At 39.3% G+C, this 22,206-nt stretch overlaps 2 protein-coding genes across 3 annotated transcripts in view; one reads left to right on the forward strand and one right to left on the reverse strand.

Annotated features, from left to right (window-relative positions):
- Positions 1 to 2,126: 2,126 nt before the first annotated feature.
- Positions 2,127 to 11,114, reverse strand: LOC148843965 (hsp70 nucleotide exchange factor FES1-like). Its single transcript, XM_088958334.1, has 6 exons — positions 10,569 to 11,114; positions 9,862 to 10,004; positions 9,702 to 9,752; positions 3,526 to 3,747; positions 3,320 to 3,422; positions 2,127 to 2,942 (listed from the first exon to the last, which is right to left on the reverse strand). The coding sequence occupies exons 1-6, from the start codon at positions 10,652 to 10,654 to the stop codon at positions 2,417 to 2,419; spliced, it is 1,131 nt and encodes a 376-aa protein (XP_088814460.1). The 5' UTR covers positions 10,655 to 11,114; the 3' UTR covers positions 2,127 to 2,416.
- Positions 11,115 to 20,911: 9,797 nt separating this feature from the next.
- Positions 20,912 to 22,206, forward strand: part of LOC148843966 (Cation efflux family protein) — a 43,787-nt gene continuing 42,492 nt past the window's right edge. Inside the window, exons 1-2 of one of the 2 annotated variants that reach the window (XM_088957644.1) lie at positions 20,912 to 21,699; positions 21,789 to 21,864. In XM_088957644.1, coding sequence (XP_088813770.1) covers positions 21,378 to 21,699; positions 21,789 to 21,864 — 398 coding nt within the window. In that variant the 5' untranslated portion in view covers positions 20,912 to 21,377. The remainder of the gene's footprint in view (positions 21,700 to 21,788; positions 21,865 to 22,206) is intronic. The other variant, XM_088957643.1, reaches the window with a different exon arrangement.

Genomic DNA, 22,206 nt, shown 5'->3' on the forward strand with positions numbered 1-22,206 from the left:
AACAAGTTTGGACTGCCCCCTTAAACGTAGTGGAGAAGGCCACACACATGTAGGACTCATCAGCCCCAGCTAAGTGCATCTGAGACTGGAAAGAGTCCACATGGTCGTTGAAGTCAAACGACCCGTCATACTTATCTAACGAGGGCATGTTAAAATCTTTTGGCATTGGAGTTGCCAAGAGCTCGAGAAATAGAGGGGATGACTGGCAAAGTAGTGGAGGCGCAGTCTTCGTAGCCACCAAGCTCACTTATTCCTTTCCTTTGGCTTGCTCTTCTTACTAGCCTGGCTTCACCAATGGACTGTCTCTAGCCAAGGGGCGGCGTATCTTACGCCGCCGCCGCTGTTGCTTCTTCACTGGCTCGGCGTTGGTACTACTGACCTCAGTCTGGTCTGGTATTTCGGCATTATCGCAAGGTAGATCCTAGTTCCTTCTCGTTGGATTCTCTTGGTCGTGAGGCTCGAACTGGCTATCACGAGGGATAGAGAGGTCTTGTCTCGAGTTTGCACCTCGAACTCCGAACTGGTTATTATCTGCTCGCGAGCCGTCATTTTCTTGTTGGGAGTACCAAGGCGGATTGGTCATGTTAGGTTGACTATCCCCGGACCTGTTTCTGAGATTTCCTTGCAATACTGGAGGAGTGTGCTGACCATCTCTCCTCCCACGGGGCGAAACCTGACCCCTGGGAGGAATCGGTACTTGCGAGGTCTCTTCACCCTGATGGGGAGATTGGTTGATGTTCTGGTTGGTTCCAGGCCGATTCAGGTTCTGGCCCTGATGGAGCCCTAGGTGCCGAGGTGGAACCGGCCGCTGGTTCGGCTGTAGTGGAGGGAACTAGTGTTGATACTGCTAGTACTGCTAGAATTGTTGGACCTACTACATCTAGATCTGAATTGCCCAGACGCACTGAATGAGGTCACGGAACTAGGAATGCCCAATTGTGTGGTGCTCTGTGGTGCGGACAATGACGGAACTCCGAACATTGTGAGTAGAATAGTAAACTGACCGGTGCATACCGTAGGACCTTGGGGGAAGGCTGATTGCTGAGCTTGCCCCCAGTGACGTTCATCTCGATACTTTTTCCGGTGTGGCTGGAAGATGCCATTGGGGTTGAGATTGAATTTGAAACTGTAAAGAGATAGGGATGAACTTTCGATCGTTTCCCATAGACGGCGCCAATTGATGGTGCGCGATCTGGTTACTCCTAGCTGGAAGGCGATCTAAACTCCAATTGGGCAGCGAGCTAGATCGATCTACAAAATAGTGGATGAGAGAACCCGAGGTAACTAACCCGACAAGGTCGCTCCGATGCTTAAGTCAGTACTTATGCTGTGAATGTGAGCTGAATGCTTGAGAACTTGAGTGCTAGTGAGTAAAATAATCGTGTATACATTTGCCTTGAGGCTTCATGTCTTTATATACTGGAGTAGTCATGGGCCTTACGAAAGATCTCCGAGATCTCTGGGCTGTGCAGATAAGGTTTGTTCCATTTTTGAAGGAGAGTAGTATGTTGATAAGGTTTATCGTTTTACCTCCAATTCAGGCAGAACGAGTCTTATCGTGATCCCGAGAAATTCGGGGCCCGTTGAGGAGGCCTTTGGAGTCGATCATTTGACATTTTGGCTCTCTAGCCCCGAATTGCCATTTCGATTCTTTAGTCCTGAACTGGATTGGGTGTCAAATTGCCTCTACACCGAGATGGTTTTTTGGGCCGAGGTGACTAAATACCTGAGCTTCGAATGTTGTGAGTTAGGTTCTCTTGGCTGAATTATCACCCCTCGATCAGATCGCGCTACATGTCCCCGTCTTGCTAGGTTGTGCCAAATCACCCTTCATCATCAACCAAGCACAAGTCGCAACTCATACGGGTGAAAGAACAAAAAATTTCCCCGGAGACAGCCATTTTCTATGTGGAAAACCTCAAAGTGGGGTTAATGCCTCAAGGCCATGACCGAGTAAAATGAACCACTAGTTACCTCGATTAAGCATTTCTCATAGGGCAGAAAACCTAATGGACACACCTTTATCCGGATTTGATACGTTAATAATGAGGATTCAAATAAATACTTTGTCCATGGAATTCCGATGGGAGCTTAAATGGAATTCACATATTCAATGCCATTAAATATAAAATAATGAATCAGAAATATTGTATATCATTAACAAGAAATGAACTGAAAAGGACTTAAAATGTTGTATAGCATGAAAAAATTACTTTAATATTGTATAGCATATTCATGACTTCAAAATAACTTCTCCCGACTAAAATCCATGACTCTAGCAAACAAGCCAACTATTACAAGCTTATACATTTAAATCCTATCAGATTGGACAAACGGACAAATACCATTTGTAGCTCTAATTTTCTTTTGATAAATCATTTGTAGCTCTAATTTCTTGAATGTGCTTTCTTAATTTCTAGGTATCAGTTCTTGCATCACCACCTATGCTCGGACCCGCCCCCAATAGCAAAGGTGTGTCTTTCCTTTTGCTGGTTGGGTCTCTATCAGCAGCACAGGCTCTCAGTGGAGGTTCAAAAAACTTGCTGGCAACATCAGGTGGGGGTGCATCTTCTCCCGGCAGAACAAGCAAACCTTTCTCTCTGAGAGAGGACGGCTCATTATAACAGGCGTTCCACAGGGAGTCAACAAGCTGTCTTTCCTCCTTGGCTGCCCCAAGGTCATCGGAGGACATGGAGCTGATATCTTTTATCCGATCCTGGAGAATTTGCTTTAGCTTCTCATCATCTTCAGTAAAAACGCTTATGCTTTCACCTTTTCTGTCTTGGGTAAGCTCCAGAAGGCCCCTAAGTGCAGCTTCTCGTACATCAGCATCACCACTTGATGCTAAGTGCATCATCAGGCGGGGAAATCCTAATTCTGTAACCACACTGCAATCGGAACTATTTTCGTGTAGAAGGTACTGGATCAGGTTGAGCGCCTTCCTGTAAATGGCTTATTTATTAGAAAACACTGACATTCAGAGAGAAATAAATGAAAAATAAGGTGCTAGTCATGCCAACTGAAGGACAGGCAGCAATAGGGGCAAACTAGCATAAACCGGTTAAAATGAGCAAAAGAAAGGCACTGGATCAGGTTGATACGTCAACCACAAGGCACTGAAGGCAGGCAACAACAAGGAGAAACTATCATAATTTGGTTAAAACAGGCACAAGCTTTTGTAAACAAATTAAATGCAAGTAAGTTCACCTACTTTTCAACAATCATGCAATGAAGATTATAAAGTTGTAACAAAAAAATGGCTACATAAGACCAATGAAAGAGCAAATAAAAATTTCTGGAAAATCTTTGGAAGGAATACCTTTGAAATCTGGCATTTTCTGATCCCAATGCTTCCCTCAGTGCTGCATAACCATTTGCTAGACGAAATGCAGAAATCCCAGGTTTATTGTGCCGTATAAGAGCTGAAAAACCATACAAGAAACAAATTGTAAGCACCTTGACCAAACTTAATATAGGAGCTAGTAGGCAGGGGGAGAGAGAAAGAGAGAAAGAGAGAGTACTTACATGATATTGCACCAAGTGCTTTGGTCCGAACAGTTATGTCAGAATCTGAAGTGAAATTATGGAGGAGAGATTCCAGACCATTTGCCTCCATTACAAGTTGCTGACTTCTGGGGTTGTTCTGAACAATGGTGGTTACAACCTCTGCAGCCTTTGCTCGGATGCCAGCATGGGAGTTTTTCAAGTAACCTAGAAGAGGTATTAAACCACCTATTGAATGAAGATCTGCACAACCAACAGAAGATACTAAGCAAGTCCCATTTAACAATATATAGATTTGAATCCTCATTATCACAGGTCATACAATTTTGCATGAGAACAAAAATAAATTAGATGAATGGATTTGGAATCTACATGAGTCAATCATCTAAAACAAAACCATTATCAAATTGTTAATGATTAATGAAAATTAGAAAGATTCCATGAAAACCAAATGTGGTTCTTTCATCAACTTTTCAGTAATTAAACCATATTATAGGGTGAACTTACATATCCAAACCTGAAGAACATCAAATAACATGTATTCATTCCACATGGCTTAAATTGCCCATTAATCTTCCCTTAGTCCCTATTTTTTTACATAAAAAATGAACAGGGAAAGAAAGTATTCTTCCCAATCGAACTGAACTAAACCATAGTCATAGATCATAATCTTGACAGCTGGAGGTGGAGTAAATGAATCATAACAATTAACACATCTGTCCCTCCCCAGATCCCACATTGGTGGGAGCCTCGTGGACTGCCCTTTTAAACACTTCTATAACAATAAAAAACAAAAGATATCAGATAGAATTGATGAGTGAAAACAATTTTCAGAACCCAGAAAATGATCCAACAGGATATGGAATAATCAATCCAACAAAGCACATGTACACCAGCTAAATGACGGTCACCATATGGTATCAATTTAGAGCATTTGTAGGACTGTAAGGAGTAATCAGCCAATAACCAATTACTATTTGTTTGAGCTTATGAAAGAAAGGAAGAAACAACAGAACGTTTGGAAGCAACTGGTTTGAAGCACAGCTGATGCTTGGAAAAATTGAACAGAACATCTCTTTACTAGTCTCCAACACCCCATCTAGAAGATTTTGAAACTTTGGTTCTCCAACCTTAGCAATGACCAGAGTTCATAGAGGATGTGCATAGTAAAAGCTTTTCATGAGCAGATATCCTATATCTACGTCTTTTTCTACCGCAGGGGGGGTGCCGCTGATCTTCCTTTCTGCAGTTAACACAACATTGCATGGAGACTCATAAAAGACAAGGATAACCAGGTACAGATTAACGGATGAAGGATTTTGTAGCAAGAAAACACCTGTGCAAGAGAAACATGTTATTGATTCTGATGCCAAATATTAGTAACCTACTGAACCTAGAAACTAAGTATAGAAGGCCATTCAAATCCACCAAAATGGAAGATCATAAATAGAGCATGCACACGGCATTGTGCTAAGGACTGGTTCTGGTTCTTTTTTGTTTGCAATATGGGCCATGTAAGGCCATCTCAGCAGAGTATGCCGAAGTTTTCACCATAAGGGTGTGCTGTTCGACTGCTAAAGCCCTGGGCTTCAGAAATGTTTGGTTGGAAGTTACTCACTGAACACTGAAAAGGCTTTATCTTCCTGTTCTTTTGATTGCTCTCCAAAGGTTTGGCCTTTGCTGCAGGACATTTACATTTTACAGTTTAACAGGGCTAAATGTTAGCCAAAGAAACATTTCGGCTGCCCATGCCCATGCTGCCAAAGCCAAGGCTGCTGATGCAGCCCTTGATAGCTCTTTTGTTGCAGGTGTTTCAGGTTCTCCTGGTTAGGTTGTGTGTTGTGTGTTGTTGTTTGGTTCCTATGCTGCTTTGGTTTACTTACCCAATAAATAAATAATAGAGCATTCACTAATAGTCTAGTATTGTTTCCCATAATCTCCCACAGCTTCAAGAAATCTTATGTTCCAACTTTTCCAACTAGACAATATCCACAAGCAAGAAATTTTCCAACTTTCCCAACTAGACCAGCTCCAAAAACAAGAAGTACAACTAAATGCAAAAGGTTCCTAGAGCTTGAGGCATGGGCATGTGACTGAATAATGTGAGGCACCACATATGAGGAAAATAATTAAAGAAATGCCTAACATATATAGCAATATGCAAGCAATCTAAACTCGGGAAGAAATAAAATCCTGTTAGCTCAATTGGTTAAAGCTCATAATATTGCCACACCTAACCTTAGAACTTTAATGAAATCCAGATACCCATAAAACACTCTTATCCAATTTCAATAGAATGACTTTTTCATGTTTTAACTTGCTGAATGCCAGGCTAGTCTTTTGTTTTCTACTTCTAATCTATGACTGAAAGCATATCCTTCCGACATAGATGGGTCTTTCAAGGACCTAGTTTTAGCCTTGTTCATATTTTAAATATGTTTATCTCAATTTCTTCTTCCTTCCCTTGGTCCTCTCTGCTTTTCAAAATACTGTAGTTTTCTTTTCCATCATGTAAAATTTTATTGACGTTTGTTTTTTTGCATGGCATTATAACTTGTATCATTATTTTATACTTTTTCCTTTCTAAAAACAAACCTTTTCCTTTCAATCTATTGGTAGTTTTGAAAACTCGATTTTAGTCCTCCTAATTCAAACATCATGATTGCAAGTGCTACTTATCTTATTACATAAATAAACAAATAATCTTCAGGTGGAGGGTTCTAGTTCCTTGATTTTGGCAAAAAAAAAAAGGTAGCAATTAAAGAAAAATTAAAAATCTGGAAGTTGGAGAACAATTTGAGTTCATAAACAGAAAAGAAAGTCTTATTGAGCATTATTGAATAAATCGATTCAGCAGAAGAGGTAGCTCCCTTATCAGAAGAGTTGAGGCTGAAAAGATCCCAGGCAAAAATCAGCTTTGATGAAATGAACCGTTAAGGAAGAGATCAAGTAGAGGCAAAGAACTAAGGTTTCTTGGTTGAAGGAGGGTGACAAGAACACTCGTTTCTTTCATAAAATGGCAAATGCCCAGGCTAGAGTTTCCTCAATCAGCAAGTTGAAATGGGAGGGAAGAATTGGGGAATCAGCTCCAGAAATTAAGGGGGTGGCAACTGCCTTTTATAAGAACCTTTATAGGGAAAATTGGACCTTTAGACCTCTTCCTATGAACCTTCCTTTCAAGCAGTTGAGTGAAAACCAGAAACTTTCACTTGAGAGACCATTTACAGAGGAGGAAACTAAGGTTGCAATCAGCAAGTTAGAAGATGATAAATCCCCAGGACCAGATGGGCTCACAAACCTTTTCTATGTTAAGTGCTGGGAAATAGTGAAACAAGACTTGATGAATGCCTTCCAGGCTTTCCATTCAAATGCCTCCCTACAAAGAAGTCTTAATGCTACCTTTATTACCCTTATCCCAAAAATTGAAGGGGCAGTGAATATTAAAGATTTCAGGCCAATTAGTCTCCTTCACAGCTTCTACAAAATCTTGGCTAAAGTATTAGCTGAGAGAATGAAAGGGGTTTTAGGTAGTGTAATCTCAAACGATCAAAGTGCTTTTGTTCCGAGAAAGCAAATGCTTGACTCGGATCTTATTGCTAATGAACTTATTGATTCAAGAAGAAGAGAGGGAGTCCCTGGATAGGTCTGTAAATTAGATATTGAAAAGGCTTACATCTTGATTTTGTATGCATTACCTGTTATGGGCCCGCAAATAGGATCTCGTCACGGGTCAGGCCACAGGGAAAACCTCCTGTTTTCCCTTGTTCCTCCCTTTTCTTGAAGAACCTATCTTGCCGCCCCTAAGGTGATTTGTTCAAGAGATCACCAACTCTCCTTTGCTCTCTTTCTTGACTGAAATTTTCGATGCCTTTATTGAATAATATCAGCTCCTTAGGAGATTACAAGAGATAAGAGTCCTACTTTTAGGAAGACTCCTTGCTAATTAGGAACTCCCTACTAATCTATCCTACTGAACTGATAAGATAAGATAAGACTCCCTTAATATATCCTACTGAACTAATAAGATAAGATAAGACTGAACTGATAAGATAAGATAAGACTCCCTTAATCTATCCTACTGAACTGATAAGATAAGAACTGTATCTAGCTAGAATTAGATAAGATGAGAATCAGCAAATCTTGCCCCCTTTACTGCTGCTGCCGGCGGTGATATGTCTTCCCAATAAAGGCGTCCACATCATAACCTCTCCTAAATTCTCAGTCTTGATAAATGGACAATCTGCAGGGTTTTTTGACAATTCAAGGGGGTGAGACAAGGTGATCCCCTATCTCCCTTACTTTGTATTTTTTATTTGTATTATGGAAATCCTTTCCCTTTTTTGCAAGAAGGCAACAGATTCTGGTTGTTGGGAAGGCTTTGCAATTTCTCCTGAGAGGGAAAAGGTTAATACTCTCCAGTTTGTCGATGATACTTTATGCATTGCTGATGCTTCTCCAGTCCAGTTGGAATTATTACTTGGGGTCTTACCATGGTTTGAGGTGGTTCCTGGGCTTAGAGTTAACTTGAACAAAAGTTAGATTAGTCCAGTTGGTCAAATTTCAATTTTAAAAGATTGTGCTGAGGTGATGGCTTGTCAGACTGAGTTCCTTCCTATGAAGTATTTGGGACTTCCATTGGGGGCAAAACGGTCTTCTTCAGTTTGGAATCCAGTCATTGAAAGAATGGAGAAAAAACTAGCTTCCTGGAAAGCAAAATACCTTTCTTTTGGGGGCAGAGTAATTCTAATAAAAAGTACCCTTTCCAATCTTCCCACCTATTTCCTTTCACTTTTCCCTAGTCAAATGGGATCAAGTATGCCTCCCTAAAGAAGGTGGGTTGGGAATAAGGAATCTGAAGAGTTTTAATTCAGCCCTTCTCAGTAAGTGGATCTGGAGATTTGCTTCTGAAATGAATGCTTGGTGGAGAACCCTTTTGGCTGCAAAATATGGGGTGGACTGGTGGAGTGGGGTAACTGGAGATCTAGGGATCCTCCTCCTAACTGGGGCAGCTCCCTTTGGAAAGGGGTTTCATTCAAGGTGGGCAAAGGGGATAGAATTAAATTTTGGAAGGATTCTTGGTGCTTGGAGGGTCATTTGGCTGATGCCTTTCCCCTCCTATTCCAATGTGTTACTAACCAAGATTCTTCAATGGCTGAGAACTATAGTTTTTCTGGAGATTCTATTTCTTGGACCCCCCCCCTTTAGGAGGAACTTATTTGGCTGGGAGCTGGAAGAAATTATGGAACTGCTGGAGAATTTACAGAATCAGAAGATAGATTAATTTTTGAAAGACAAGTGGTGCTGGAAGTGGAGCTCTGATGAATGCTTTTCTGTCAAATATTTTGTGCAGCTCAGGTGCCACAGGCTTCCCTGCAATTAAGATTTGGAATCCAATAAATCCTTCAAAATCCGACTTTCTGGTGTGGACAATGGCCCTGGACAAATGCCTCTCCAGATCTAATCTCGAGAGGTGTGGTATCCAAATTTGGACTCCTCTTGTGGATTGTGTGGTTCCCTCCCAGAATCTATAGATTGCCTCTATCTCCACAGTTCGGTTTCCTCTCTGGTGTGGGATCATTTCCTAAAATCTACGGACATCAGCTGGGTTATGCCAAGGTCAGTCAAGGAGCTGCTATGCTGCTGGGAAGTTAAAGGCTTAAGCAAGAAAGGAAAGTTAGTGTGGAAGACTATCCCTGCAGCTGTCTTGTGGTCCATTTGGACCGAAAGGAACAATAGAACCTTTTGTAATAGAAGTAAAAGTCCTGAAGATTTAGTTCAGAGAGCTGTGGGCAAGCTGTTCTCTTGGGTGTCTGTTACTGAGGAGTTTAGACATCTGAACTTGTCCCCCTTGTTTCAGTTTCAATCTTGGTGGAGTCTGTAATTTGTGTTGTTCTCAGGCTGTCTTTGAGGCCTGGGTTTTGTTGTATCTTCTCCTTTCTGTTAGAATAAAATTACCTTACCTTTTCAAAAAAAAAAATCATGTTTACAATGTTTATGACTTATCATGGAAACATAGTTGACATTCCGTGTGTTTTATCTGACTTATTATCTGTTTGTGTCACAGGGGATTTCTGCTAGAAGGTTAATTAAGACAAAAAAAGAAAGAAATAGAACACACATCCATCCTCCATTTCACAAATCCAACATTGGAAAGAGAAAAAATAAAAAGATAAATGAGACGAGTGCAGCAAAAGTACCATTAGCCATGTCAATGGATTCAACATGCTCTTGCAGTTCATCTAACATATCTGCCAAGTTGTAAAACGAGTGGTGAGTAAAAAGTGCTAAATAGCAACAACAACAACAAATGTGAATAGCAGTTGGAAGTTCAGTAATATGGAATATCAAATGTAGCACCTTCTATGTCTGCTGCAGTAACACCTTGAGACTCCAAGACTTGCTCGGGAGTTTGCATAACAAGAGTTATCTCTTTCATTCGTTTAATAACATCTATGGCCTGTGACTGCATAGCTTCCATGAACCATTTTCGGTCTTCCTCGCTGGCAAACAAGTAAGGCTTATTAGGTGATTATCGAATAGGTCCTCTTACGGGTTAATAGGTATGACCACTATGATGAAAGTAATTACAGCTATGCTTGTGAGACAAGTCCAAAAGCAGATATCTCCCATTGACTAATATCATTGTGGGCACGCATAGTATTTAACAGTCCAAACGAAATAAGGAAAAATAAGATATAAGGAAGAAAAAGAAGCGAAAGTTTATAATGCAATCGGTTTATTCTTGAGAGTTCTATTGTAGCAAGGACTTGCAATGCGTTCCTAAGTCTCAGTTTGGAAGGAGTACAAATGCAAATATGTAGAGTGCAAAACCTTATATTTTGTATTATTTTATAAGTATTTGCACTGTACATATTTGCATTTGTACTCTTTCCAAACTGAGCCTAAGATAAAAACTCTTATAGTAAGCAGTCTGCATTTTAGCTCTGAGAAAATCGAATAAGCTTCAACTATGACTATGAAACAACGCCAACCCAACTAAAATTGGGGAAAAAAAACTCTCCTATCTACAAATTAATTCCAATTTTTTAGAGAAGGAGAGAGACCTCAAATTGCGAGTGGGGCGAGTTCCATCGGAGTGTGCGAGACTCCACTTCAGCAAGCCTTCCCAATTCGGTCCTTCTTTGGCCATTGCTACGAAAAAAAACCCTAGAAAGAGAGACAGTCAGAAAGACGAAGGATGAAAGCCGTTTCGGTTCTTGTAACACGCAATGAAAGCTGCTGCTGCAGCAGAATCAATCACTCGATCTTACGATCCTTCTGGAAGAATAGATTAAGGTGTTTGATTTTGTAGCGGAGGACCGGAGGGAGAACTCGGGAAAGATGTGCTGTAGTTGAACCAATAGCCAGCGGCGAGACTCGGTGTTCCATCTCATGGGTCCCATTCTTGCAACTCGGCTGGCCCAACCCAAATTCAGTCCGGCCCAACTTGTGATTTTGTACAGTGGGCTAAAATTGCGGACCACAGGCTGGACCTAGACCAGTAAAGACGGGATGACCAGGGTTGAGTTAAGGCTTAGGAAGGTTGAATTGGGCTGCTTGTGTAACCCATCACTTAACCTAGACCCGTATATCGGAGTCTAGACAACCATGCCAAAATTAAGATGAGTCACAATTCCTAAAACATCCATTGTCAATACCTAATTTTTATTTGGTCCGCTGCATAAACCCCTAATTCACCCTTAAAGCCCAATCAGACCATCTTGACCTCTTTGAAACACCCAAAAAACCTCAAGAACCCGAATTTTAGCCCAAAAGCCCTAGATCCATCATTAAATCTACTTGATACTAATCTGATGGTCACAGTCATCCCTCATTTACACCTTGACTCTTATATCATACATCACCATTAAGCCCTAAACATACTAAAACACCTACCCATTAAATTTCAACCCAGGATTCCCCCACTTGGCCTTTCATCAAACTAAGATTCCCTTTCGAGCCCTCTCGTTAGTTTAAAGACCTGTAACTCAGATCCCCTTGATCCAAACACATCTGAACCAATCGGATCATGCCATTGACCTCCAGACATACCAAAACATCTACCCATAAAGTTTCAACCCAAGATTCCTCTATTTGCCCCTCTATCAAACTGATATTCCATTTTGGATCCTCTTGTTTACCCAAATTTCCATGATTTTGACCCTCCAAAAGCAATCAGAGATCACCACCAAATCTCGGACTCCTAAAACCCCTACTTATGAAATTTCACCCAAAACTACCTTTGTTTACCCTTCAATCACACCAATATTTCATTTCGAAGCTTCAGATTAACCAAATCAAACCCCTTTCAAATTTACATAATATGGGCCTACATAGGCCAATGTTACCCCACTAATCAACTCATAATGTTCATAAACCCCACCCTCGCCAAATTTCAACCAAAAATCCCCATGTTTACCCACTAATCCAAAAATATTCCATTTTAATTAAATCTTATTGCCCCCCCTCCCACACACACAAAACCTCTATACACTCTCAGACCCAATTGATAACCCTCTTAGATCTTTAACCTAACAACTCCCTTTCCTCCCTAGTTTCTCCAATGTGGGTCATTAGAGGACATTAAGTTGATATCTTTTATCTAATTAAAGAATTTGCTTTAACTTTTCATCATCTTTAGTAAAAATGCTTATGCTTTCACCTTTTCTATCTTGGGAAAGCTCCAAAAGGCCTAAGTGTAGCTTCCCATACATCAACATCACCACTTGAAGCTATGTGCATCATCGTGGGAAATTCGTAATTTTGTAACCACGCTACAATTGGAACTATTTTCATGTGGAATGTACTTGGATCAGGTTGAGTGCCTTGTTGTAAATGGCTTCATAGCGACGACTTGTACGATGCACAAGATTTGTTAAGTGAAAGCTAAATAATAAAAATGGTCATTTACTAAAATACCCCTATAATTTTATGGATTTACTAAAATCTATCCTATAGTTTGTATTTTATAAAAACACTATTTATAATTTGCAATGGATTTAATCAATCTTCTATTAGATGATAATGGAAAATGACAATGTTAACCTTAATGTTCATTTAAATAAATTTAACCAAAAGGCCACTTTTTCCCCTAATAGGACACGAACAACCACTCTGTTGGCGATAGTTGATCAATTTTGTTTTTTGTATAAAAAAGTTTTAAGGGTATTTTTGGAATAAAAAATCATGGGCCTAATGGTAAAACAAAATATATGGGATATTTTAGTAAAATAAAAATTATAAGGTAAGTTTAAGTAAATATGTAAAACTATAAGTTGTGTTCTAGTAAATGACCCTAATAGAAATACATAAGGGTATGAAATTATTTTATATTTTCAACTTTTTAAATAATTATTAATTATTAATATTTTATATTATACTTTTAATAATACTTTTATAATACAAAAATAATAATAATTAATTTTAGTTAGGTTTATTCATCAAATTGATGAAACCGACCAACCCGATCAACTTGACCCGAGTTGGTCAGTTTTCTACTATTTTTAGGTTGGTTTTGGTTCAAAAATTTCCCAACTCGACCAAGTTGGATCATTTTCACTTTGGCCATTTGTAAAATGACCAAAATAGAATGGCATACTCATTGATATATATTAATATTTTATGTTTTAAATATAATTTTTAATATGGAAAAGTGGGAAATTTCCTATGCTTCATAGTCTAAAATATTTTATATCATAAATTTATTTTTTAATAATTGCACTATAATTTTTAAAATTTAAATTTAATTTTTAAGTTTAAATCTTTTAAATCGACCGACCAAACAAAAAACGACCCAAATTGGTATAACTCATGTGGGTCGGTTTTCACAAATAGTCAGACGATTTTAGCTGACCAACTCCCCAACTTGACCAGATCAATTTGGTTGGACAAACAGCCTACGACCAAACCAAACCAACTCATGAACACTTATAATTTCAACTAAATTAATATTCTAATCACTACAAGAAAATTGACATTTGGCAACAGGCACTTCGTTACAATTGCAAAGAGTTGTTGCCAAAAATAAATATTAACAACAATTGATCAATGTTGTTGCTAAATCAAATGAATTGCCAACAAAGGCCACCTAATTGTTGCTCATTTAATATATAAATGAGCTTTTTGAATAAATTAGAAACAAAGCTTACCACCATCTGCTTATTGAGTATCCAACTGTTATGAATCAATGAACCGAAACTAATGTGAATCGAATGTTGTGAATTCTATTCAATGCGATTGAATCTTTAGCAACAATCATTGAAAATTGTAGTTATAAACATATTGGACAACCAAGTAATTAATTAATCAAAATAGGGTCAACTTATGGCATCACAATTAAAATAATAATATATAGAAAAAATTATTAAATAAGATAATAAAATATAAAAAACTGAAGAAAAATGTAAAAATTATATTAAATATTTAAATATAATGATTGAGATGTTAAAAATATAGAAAAATGCAAAAATGGGAAGAAAACTCAATTATTTTTTGTTTGAACCTTTTATTTCTAATTTTGGAATTCAACTATGATAACAAACTTAAGTAGTAATGAGACCTTGGGTCAAATAGGTTAGACCATGCAACATCAATGAACCGATATTAGTAACCAAATTAATTAAATCATGGTCCTTGGGTCACAAATTACACACTAAATTAAACTTAGATCCCAATATTTAGAATTTTTGTCTAAATAAACAATTCAAATTAAAATATAAATATAAACTACACAAAAATAAAATTATATGTATACATGTAATTGACATGTTTAACCTAAATGATGATCAAATAAATGTATCACCTAGAGGCAAGACATTGGATATTTGGGATTTGATCTAATCTGATTTATTTTTTTCAAAAAATAATATTTTTATTAAAATAAAAATAAATATAACAATTTAACTAAAGCAAAACAAAAAATGCAAGTATATTTCAACTATTTTCATCATTTATATACATATTTTTATAAAAATAAATAAATAATATATATATAAAATTTACAAAAATTCAATATAAATAATATATTTATAAATAAATAAATAACATATATATATATATATATATATATGTGTTATATATATTTAAATAAATAAATAAATAAATGACATATATATTGGCATATCGATTGGATAGGGGTTGATTGTGCACGATCTGGATGCTCTTAGTTGGAGGGCAACTCGGACATTGGTTGCTCAGCTCTTTGTCTTCATACTTTATGAACTTTCTCAGGTAACCACGGCGAATCAGCTCATCGATCTCGTCATTCAAGTTGCAGCAACTTTCTATATCATGCCTGATGTCCCAATGGAAATGAAAGTACCAGTTTTGGGTTTCGGTTTGCGGGGTCTCTTCTCATCCTAGGCAGCCACTTAACATAGCAAGTGTCTTTGATGGACATCAGAATCTCGCCCCACTTGGCATTCAGGGTGGTGTAATTGGATTTTTGAATTGGAGGGGTTCTAGATCGCCGACCTGACCTAGAACCTTGAGGTGGTGACCAACTTTTTCTTAACGACCTGCTTCGCCTACTACGCGGTAATTTGCTCTTTCATCGTTGCTGCTTATTGTTGATTCCATCTTCATCATTCCTCTTCTTCTTCCCGGCCTAGTGCAACTCTAATCGGGTTGCCATAACTCGTAGCACGGAGATTTGGCTTGACCTCATAGCACGGAGACACGTGAGTACAACTTGGCATAAGTGACAACTCAGCGTGGCAGCCTGGTCATAACTCAGCGTAATGAACTCGTCGGACTCGGTGATACAACTCGATGGACGTGGCAACTTGCCGAGAAGAAGCATCCAGCTTACCCCGAATTCTCCCTAAGGGAGGAGCGCCCCGAGCTCCTCCCAAGACCCGAGCTCCTCCCAATGGGCCTCGAACTCTTCCTTCCTGAGAAGGCAACACCCCGATCTACGAGTAAGTATCCCGAAGTGGAAACACTTTGAGACAGCCCCATTAACACTCCTGCCCATACTTGCCTAAGGCTCGCCTCAAGTATAAGCACATCGGCGTATCCCCAGCACCCCGGCGTAAGGTAGCTCAGACCAAGGCAGCTCGGTGCAAAGTAGCTTGGCAACCTACAGGAAAGATCTACTTGACAATAGTACCCACCGAATCTGGAGGCTGCGCCCACATCTCTTGTCAGGCGGCGTCATGCCTGCCACTTCTGCCAGATGTGGCACGCCTGACAGGTCCGTGCCCTGCAACGACTCCTTGCATCCGCCACCTCGGCTCTGGCAGTAACAACTGCGACAGAGGCGGTTACGCCTTATTTGAGTGATCTCCAATATAAAAAGACCTCGACCCCAAGGAGCCAAGGTACTTAAATTGCGCCATTTGCACTCTTAGCTCTTTCTCTTTGTATTATTTAGTTCTCTCAAAGTTCTAACTTAAGTATCGGAGTGTTCCCGCTAGGCGAGCTCCCCAGGAATTCTTCACCTTCCTCTTCGTCTCAGGTACCGTTTATCATCAGCTAGGAGCCATGTTTCCGCTAGCTAGGAGTGCCCGGATCGCGTTGCACCACAGTTCATCCTCAACATCCAAAGCATCTAGAGATCAAATCTCTAGAACACCTAGAAAGAAGACAACAATAGTGTGACTGCACCATCTTCTCCCTGCATTTCCTCCAGTTGCCACCACACTGCCAACAAGTTTTAGGGCTATGATAGATTCTAATGAATGGAGGCAATTGAAAGCAACATCAACATCAATTGGGAGAGATGTGGAAACCATAATTAGTAACATTAACTTTTGAAGGTAGTGTGAAATATATTATCAAATGATTGAAGCAATTGTGAAACTACTAAGGATTGTAAATGGTGAAAAACAAGCAACAATGGGTGTTGCCTATGAAGCCATGCATAGAACATGTGCTGCTACTGAAAAAGTTGGTCAAAGATCTTGCAAAAAGATATTAACTATTATAGAAAAAAGATGGAATAAGCAACTTCTTAATGATTTGCATGCAACATGTATGTTTGGTTAGTCATTTTTAATTATATTTACATAATTTGAATATTTAAATTGATATTAATAATATTTTGTTATTTTTGAATTTTAACATATTATTTACACCCAAAATATCAATACTCTTTGGATCTCGGTGTTAATCGATATTTATTAAGATCTTTAAGGCTTGTTATCATAAAGTTGGAATGAAATGAAGATAAGACAACTAGAGCAATATAAGAGATAATAAAATGTAAAATTTGAATAATTTTATAATAATATATTAAAGCTCTTGTATTAACAATTATTGTTGCAAAATAGATAAAAACATTTTGTGAGGCACAAGGGTCTTTTGAAAATTCTTCAAGCAAAAGATTAAGAGACAATTCCAATAAAAGTAATTTAATTTTCGTAATCTTTATAATATTAAATATTTGATGATAAATTATGTATTATACTAATATATGATTTGTTTTTTTAGCTGAATGGTGGTTTTTGTTTTGGAAAAAGCGTTCCAAATCTACAATTCATTGCAATGAAAGTATTGTTACAAATTGCATCATCTAGTGGGTGTAAATGTAATTGGAGTACTTTTGGTCTTATACACTCAAAGCAACAAAATCGTTTATCATATAAGAACTTGGAAATGTTAGTTTCCGTCCACTATAACATGAGGTTAAAAATGATAGGAAACGTTCAGAGGGATATATGATGACGATGATCTGCTAATAGAATGGCTACAAGTTCAAAGTGCTAAAAAAAATATAATGTTGCTAGATAAACCTAGTGATCCATCTAGACCCAACACATTTATTGCTAAAAAACTATATGTAAATGTTGATAGTTGGGTTGAAGATTAATGCACCCAAAGGGATATTGATGAAACACAACCTGCTGATGATTATGATAGAATTGATAGTTACGGTAGTAATGGTGGTGATAATGGAAGTGGCAATGATGTGGAAGGTGATGGTGATGGTTATAGTGAAACTCAACATACACCACTAAGAGGCAATATTGATAATGATAATAAGATTATATTTACTGAAGAACAATATTTTGATCACGTCACAGAAGACCAAGATCATTCTAATCGTAGAAATACACATCCAAATCATAATCATGAAAGACAATCCCATTATTATGATGAAATGATGCAAGGTTTTAGTAGTATGAGTTTGTCTTCATCAATTTCAAGATATGATTCATATGGCTATGGTTATGGTTATGATTCATATGGACATAATAGTTCTTACTAGTTTGTAGTTATTTGTTGGCTCTTTGGTTCTATTCCTTTTGAGGGATATTGTGATAGTTGTGGTGTATCTTCATGTGAATTTGGAACACAATACGTCCCTCAAGAGATGTATCAACTAATTTTGAATGAGTTTAGAGATTATTATCGTAATTTCATGAGTTGGGACTGATGTAACTGGTTCCGGTCACGTATCATTTTTTCGTGATATCTCAATTTTTTTGGCTAAGTACCTCGTCATTTGATCTGCTCCCAGGTGGCTTGTGGCTTAGAGGATGAAGTGGAGCTCCCTAGTGGCGAACTGCCTGGTGGTGAGCTGCCTTGATGACAAGCTCCCTAGTGTAGTGCAAATTGACTGCTCCCTGCATGAGATGATCTGCTCCTCTTTGTAGACAGTGGGAGTTGAAGAACCTGCGAGAACTGAATCAGAGAACCCGAGGGTGTTTACCCGACGAGGTCACTCCGATGGCTAAGTTAGTACTCTGATAGCAGGGAGCTTAAAGTTGATATTAGAGAATGAGAGAGCTAGAGAGAGAGGTTACCATCCTTTTTCCTCCATCTTCCCTCTCGGGGGTGAGGTCCTTCTATACTGGAGTTCTCATGGGTTAGTGTAACAGTCAGTAGATCCCTGCTGTGATGGGACCTGCTGCGTGTTAGGTGGGTAAAAGCCTTCAAACGGTAAGACTCGTCACATCCCGTTAGAATCGGGGTACAGTGGTGAGCTTCTCGGGGTTGTCAGCCTAGCGCTTATGTCAGGCGGCTAGGTTGGTGCCTGTGTTAGCGGCTAGGTCGGCACCTGGGCCGGGTTGTCAGGTTCACGTGTGTGTCAGGCGGTGGGTCGGTGTCTAGGCCAGGTTGCCAGCTCGTGCCAGGGCCAGCTTGCGCCTGTGCCAGGCTAAGGGTGAGTTGCCTGTGGCGAGCTGCCAATGACGAGCTGCCTTATGGTGAGCTGCTTGAGGTGAGCTGCCTTATGGTGAGCTGCTTGTGGCTAGCTCGGGTTGTCTAGTTGTCAAGAGGCTGCATAGTTGGCATGAGGTGCCAGGTGTCACAATTTCACTAGAGGGCCAAATCTGCCCTCATCATTTGCCCCCCAATCTTGAGCTAAAAGTAACTCAACAAAGGGAGCAGATTTCTCCTTTTGGCCCATAAGTCGGCGAGCTAGTAAGCGCTGATCCAATTTCTTAGGCTTTGGGAGGTGCTTGTAAGTGGCGAGCTGCCTATAAGGTGAGGAGGTCTCTACTGTAGCCCTTAGGTTCTAGGGGCAACTTATAGTCCACTTTTGTTGATTTTGCCATTGCCGATGAGGCGATTGGGTCTTGAGCAGTAGTATGGCCCTTAGGCTTTGGAAGGGTCCCGTAGTCTACTCCTGAATTTTGCCCATGCTGAGGAAGCGACTTGGTCTTAAGCAGTAGTACGGCCCGTAGGCTTTTGGGAGTGACTCATTGTCCACTCTTCTTGACTTTGCCCATGCTGAAGAGGCGACTGAATCTTTCAACATTAATGTTGCCCATGCCGTAGAGGCGACTGGGTCTTTCGGCCGTAGTAGTGCCCATGCCGTAGAGGCGACTATGTCTTTCAGCAGTAGTATTGCCCATGCCGTAAATGCGACTGGGTCTTTCGGCAGTAGTAGTGCCCATGCCGTAGAGACGATTGGGTCTTTTAGCAGTAATAGTGCCCATGTCGTAGAGGCGACTGGGACTTATCCGGTGCCGAGGTCTTTGCCAGTCCGACATTTTAGCTCTTAAGCTCTGAGAGCGACTCGGAGTCCACTCCTAAACTTTGCCCATGCCGAAGAGGCGACTGAGTCTTAGGCAGTATTGTAGCTCTTAGGCTCTAGGAGCGACTCAGAAAGTTCAAATTTTGTTATATTTGGTCTATGATGTTTAGAGGAAAGCAATAAAAAGATATATACAAATAGAAGCAGTGGTTAAACTGTTCTCTAGATCCAACTTCCTACATCGATTAAACAACTAAATTTGTAGAAACATAAACCAAAAGAAACAACTAAAATTACAACTCTTCAAATAGCGTGGTTCAAACTACTGATTGAGCTAATCTATGAATTAAAGATAAGTGCGATAGAACTATGGAGGCTTAAAAATTTAACAAACAAAGCCTTGAAGCATTGTCTTCTTCACAAGTTCTGGTTTCATGCAAAATTTAAATCAGTTACTAAATAATGTTTTGGCCCATTAAAAGTGATGAATGTTGTACGGTGGGAGAAGTTTTTCCATACACAAATTTCAACCCTTTGTAAATTGTCCATAATTGTTGGAATTGGGCAAACGAACGGTGCAGATAATAGGGGTTCTCACTGTAAGCATGGCGATGGCATTGAGGACACTGTGCCCACCAATAGTGAAAGTGATGACGCAAGCACTAATCCCCTTAGCTTGAGCGTGCCCATCAACAGTATATTTGGCATTGAGCTCATTGCAACACAGTGAGTTTGAACTATAATTTAGCGATGAGGTGGTTGAGCAGTGTAGACGACAGATGTGTGTGAGAGAGAGAGAGAGCGCATTGTAAGTTACAGTCGTTATCGCCGTTGCAGCCTGTAAGTGACCTCCTCCCCTTCTTTCTTCTTCTTCTTCCTCTCTCTCTCTCTCACACTCTTCTTTCTCTTCTAAACTCTTTTAGGCGTTGATAACTTCTCAAATCTCTCTCATTTTCAAATGGTCAAGCCTTATTTCTCTTATATTTATATGCATCTTACTCTAATATTTCAATCTAATGGGTAAGATGATATATCACCTGTTAAAATATTAAAACCGTTCAGATCGTTTGACCCAGATAGTTGAACCAGTGACCCAAAAACCGGTGGCCAAAATGGTTCCGTTTTTAGGTCGATTTTTAAAACCTTGCTCTTAATGGGTCTCGTAGTTTATTACTTTGTTACTATGGCTTGTTTGGTTGCATGTAAATAAATTTGTACTAATGTAAAATTAATGATAGTACAAATGAATTGAGTGTAAATTCTGATCTATTTTTTATTTTAAAATTTAGCTTATTTTGTTTAATTGTAGTAACTTAAGACATGAACTAGAATAAAGACAGACCCAAAAATAAAATCAAATAAAAATTTGCATTTTTTTCATTTGCATTATCATGCATTTGTATTAATGCAAATAAAATTGCACTATAACCAATGCAGCTTAAATGCCAAATTATTGATTAACCCACAACACACTATTCCGTGCAGGACAGTAGGATGGGATGTTCTCCATGTGTGGCTGCAATGATACGTGGGTAGACGTGGACAGATATCCGAACTCAATTCAGGTGGGTTTCTGATTGCATAATGTTTTTCAGGTGCCGGACGTTTCGGGTATCGTAGAAAATGCTATTAGCTTTACACGGAACGTATTTTTGTTCTGGGCTTATAAGTGGGCAGATGCCATTGTAAAGATGTCTTTCTCGCTGCAACGTTTCTGGCAACGACGTAGCGGTGGAAATGGAGAGAAGTTAGACTAAGTATATTCTCTCCGAGCTTAGATTCTCCAGAGTTTTCGAACTCTCTCACGCCATGAGTCTCGTTCTTGGAGCTTCCAAGCATCGCAAACCCTACCCTCATCGCAAAGCTAGAGCCTCTCCTCTCAGACATTCATCTTCTTCCGCTCCTCATCCCTTTTCTGCTCCATTCGAACATTCGATGGAAATGCTGTAGCATGAACTGCAGTATCTTCCGCACTCGTTTGATGACAACCTTTCGCATTCTCACGCACCTTCGGGTATCTACATTCAGCTCCTGGCCGGCGAGAATCTCCTCTTCTGTTCCTTGCAGTCTGTGTGAAGTGTCTCCGGTCGCTGATCAGATTTTTGAAGAATATCGACGGTTTCGGTTCGATACGACTCCAGAGTTTGGAAGGCGAACGTTTCGGACTTCACCAAGTGCGTTGAGCAATTTTTTGTCGGTAAATTGTTTCACTGGAATCAATTCTGTAGGTTCGATTTCGTCGGATTCTTACCATCGATACTCGTTTCGCCATCGTAAGTTTGATATAGATTTTTACACTTTGCCTCCGCTGAACCCTATAAATGGTTGTTTTTTGGCTTAAGTTTCGGTGATGTGGGTTTAGATTTTTGGTCGAGAGTTTCAGATGTTAAAAAGGTTGAAATCAAAGAGATTAAGAAGACACATATCATTGATCCAAGGTAACCACCAAATGCTGTTTTTGCTATTTTTCTTCGTAATTTCTTTAGTGAATTATGATTGAACTAATTTCTGGACTATCAACTCTGTCTATGAAGTTGTGACTATCTTTAAGTCTTTGTTCTACTTCTTCTCAAAGAACTTAAAATGGGGAACGTAAGATGTGATATTCAAACCAGTAATCTTAATCTGTTGCCTGGCTGCAAGCGAGGCTGATTTATTGATAACCCAATTTGGGGCTCAGTCATTTCTATCAGTTCAATATGGTAAACTTCGATGGGGATTGGGCAATAGTATTGGTAAGGAAACATCATTCGGGAAGCAATTAAAAGTTCTCTTACGTA

The sequence above is a fragment of the Nelumbo lutea genome, chromosome 8 (assembly GCF_056320005.1).
Source record: "Nelumbo lutea isolate HS-2025 chromosome 8, American lotus-T2T, whole genome shotgun sequence".
Lineage (NCBI taxonomy): Eukaryota > Viridiplantae > Streptophyta > Magnoliopsida > Proteales > Nelumbonaceae > Nelumbo > Nelumbo lutea.

Coding starts and splice junctions, on each gene's coding strand:
- LOC148843965 (XM_088958334.1), bottom strand. CDS start 10,654: ATGGCCAAAGAAGGACCGAATTGGGAAGGCTTGCTGAAGTGGAGTCTC. Junction 9,753..9,861: donor TACTGCAGCAGACATAGAAG/GTGCTACATTTG, acceptor ACAACTTGGCAG/ATATGTTAGATGAACTGCAA. Junction 3,748..9,701: donor ATCCATTGACATGGCTAATG/GTACTTTTGCTG, acceptor TTGGTTGTGCAG/ATCTTCATTCAATAGGTGGT.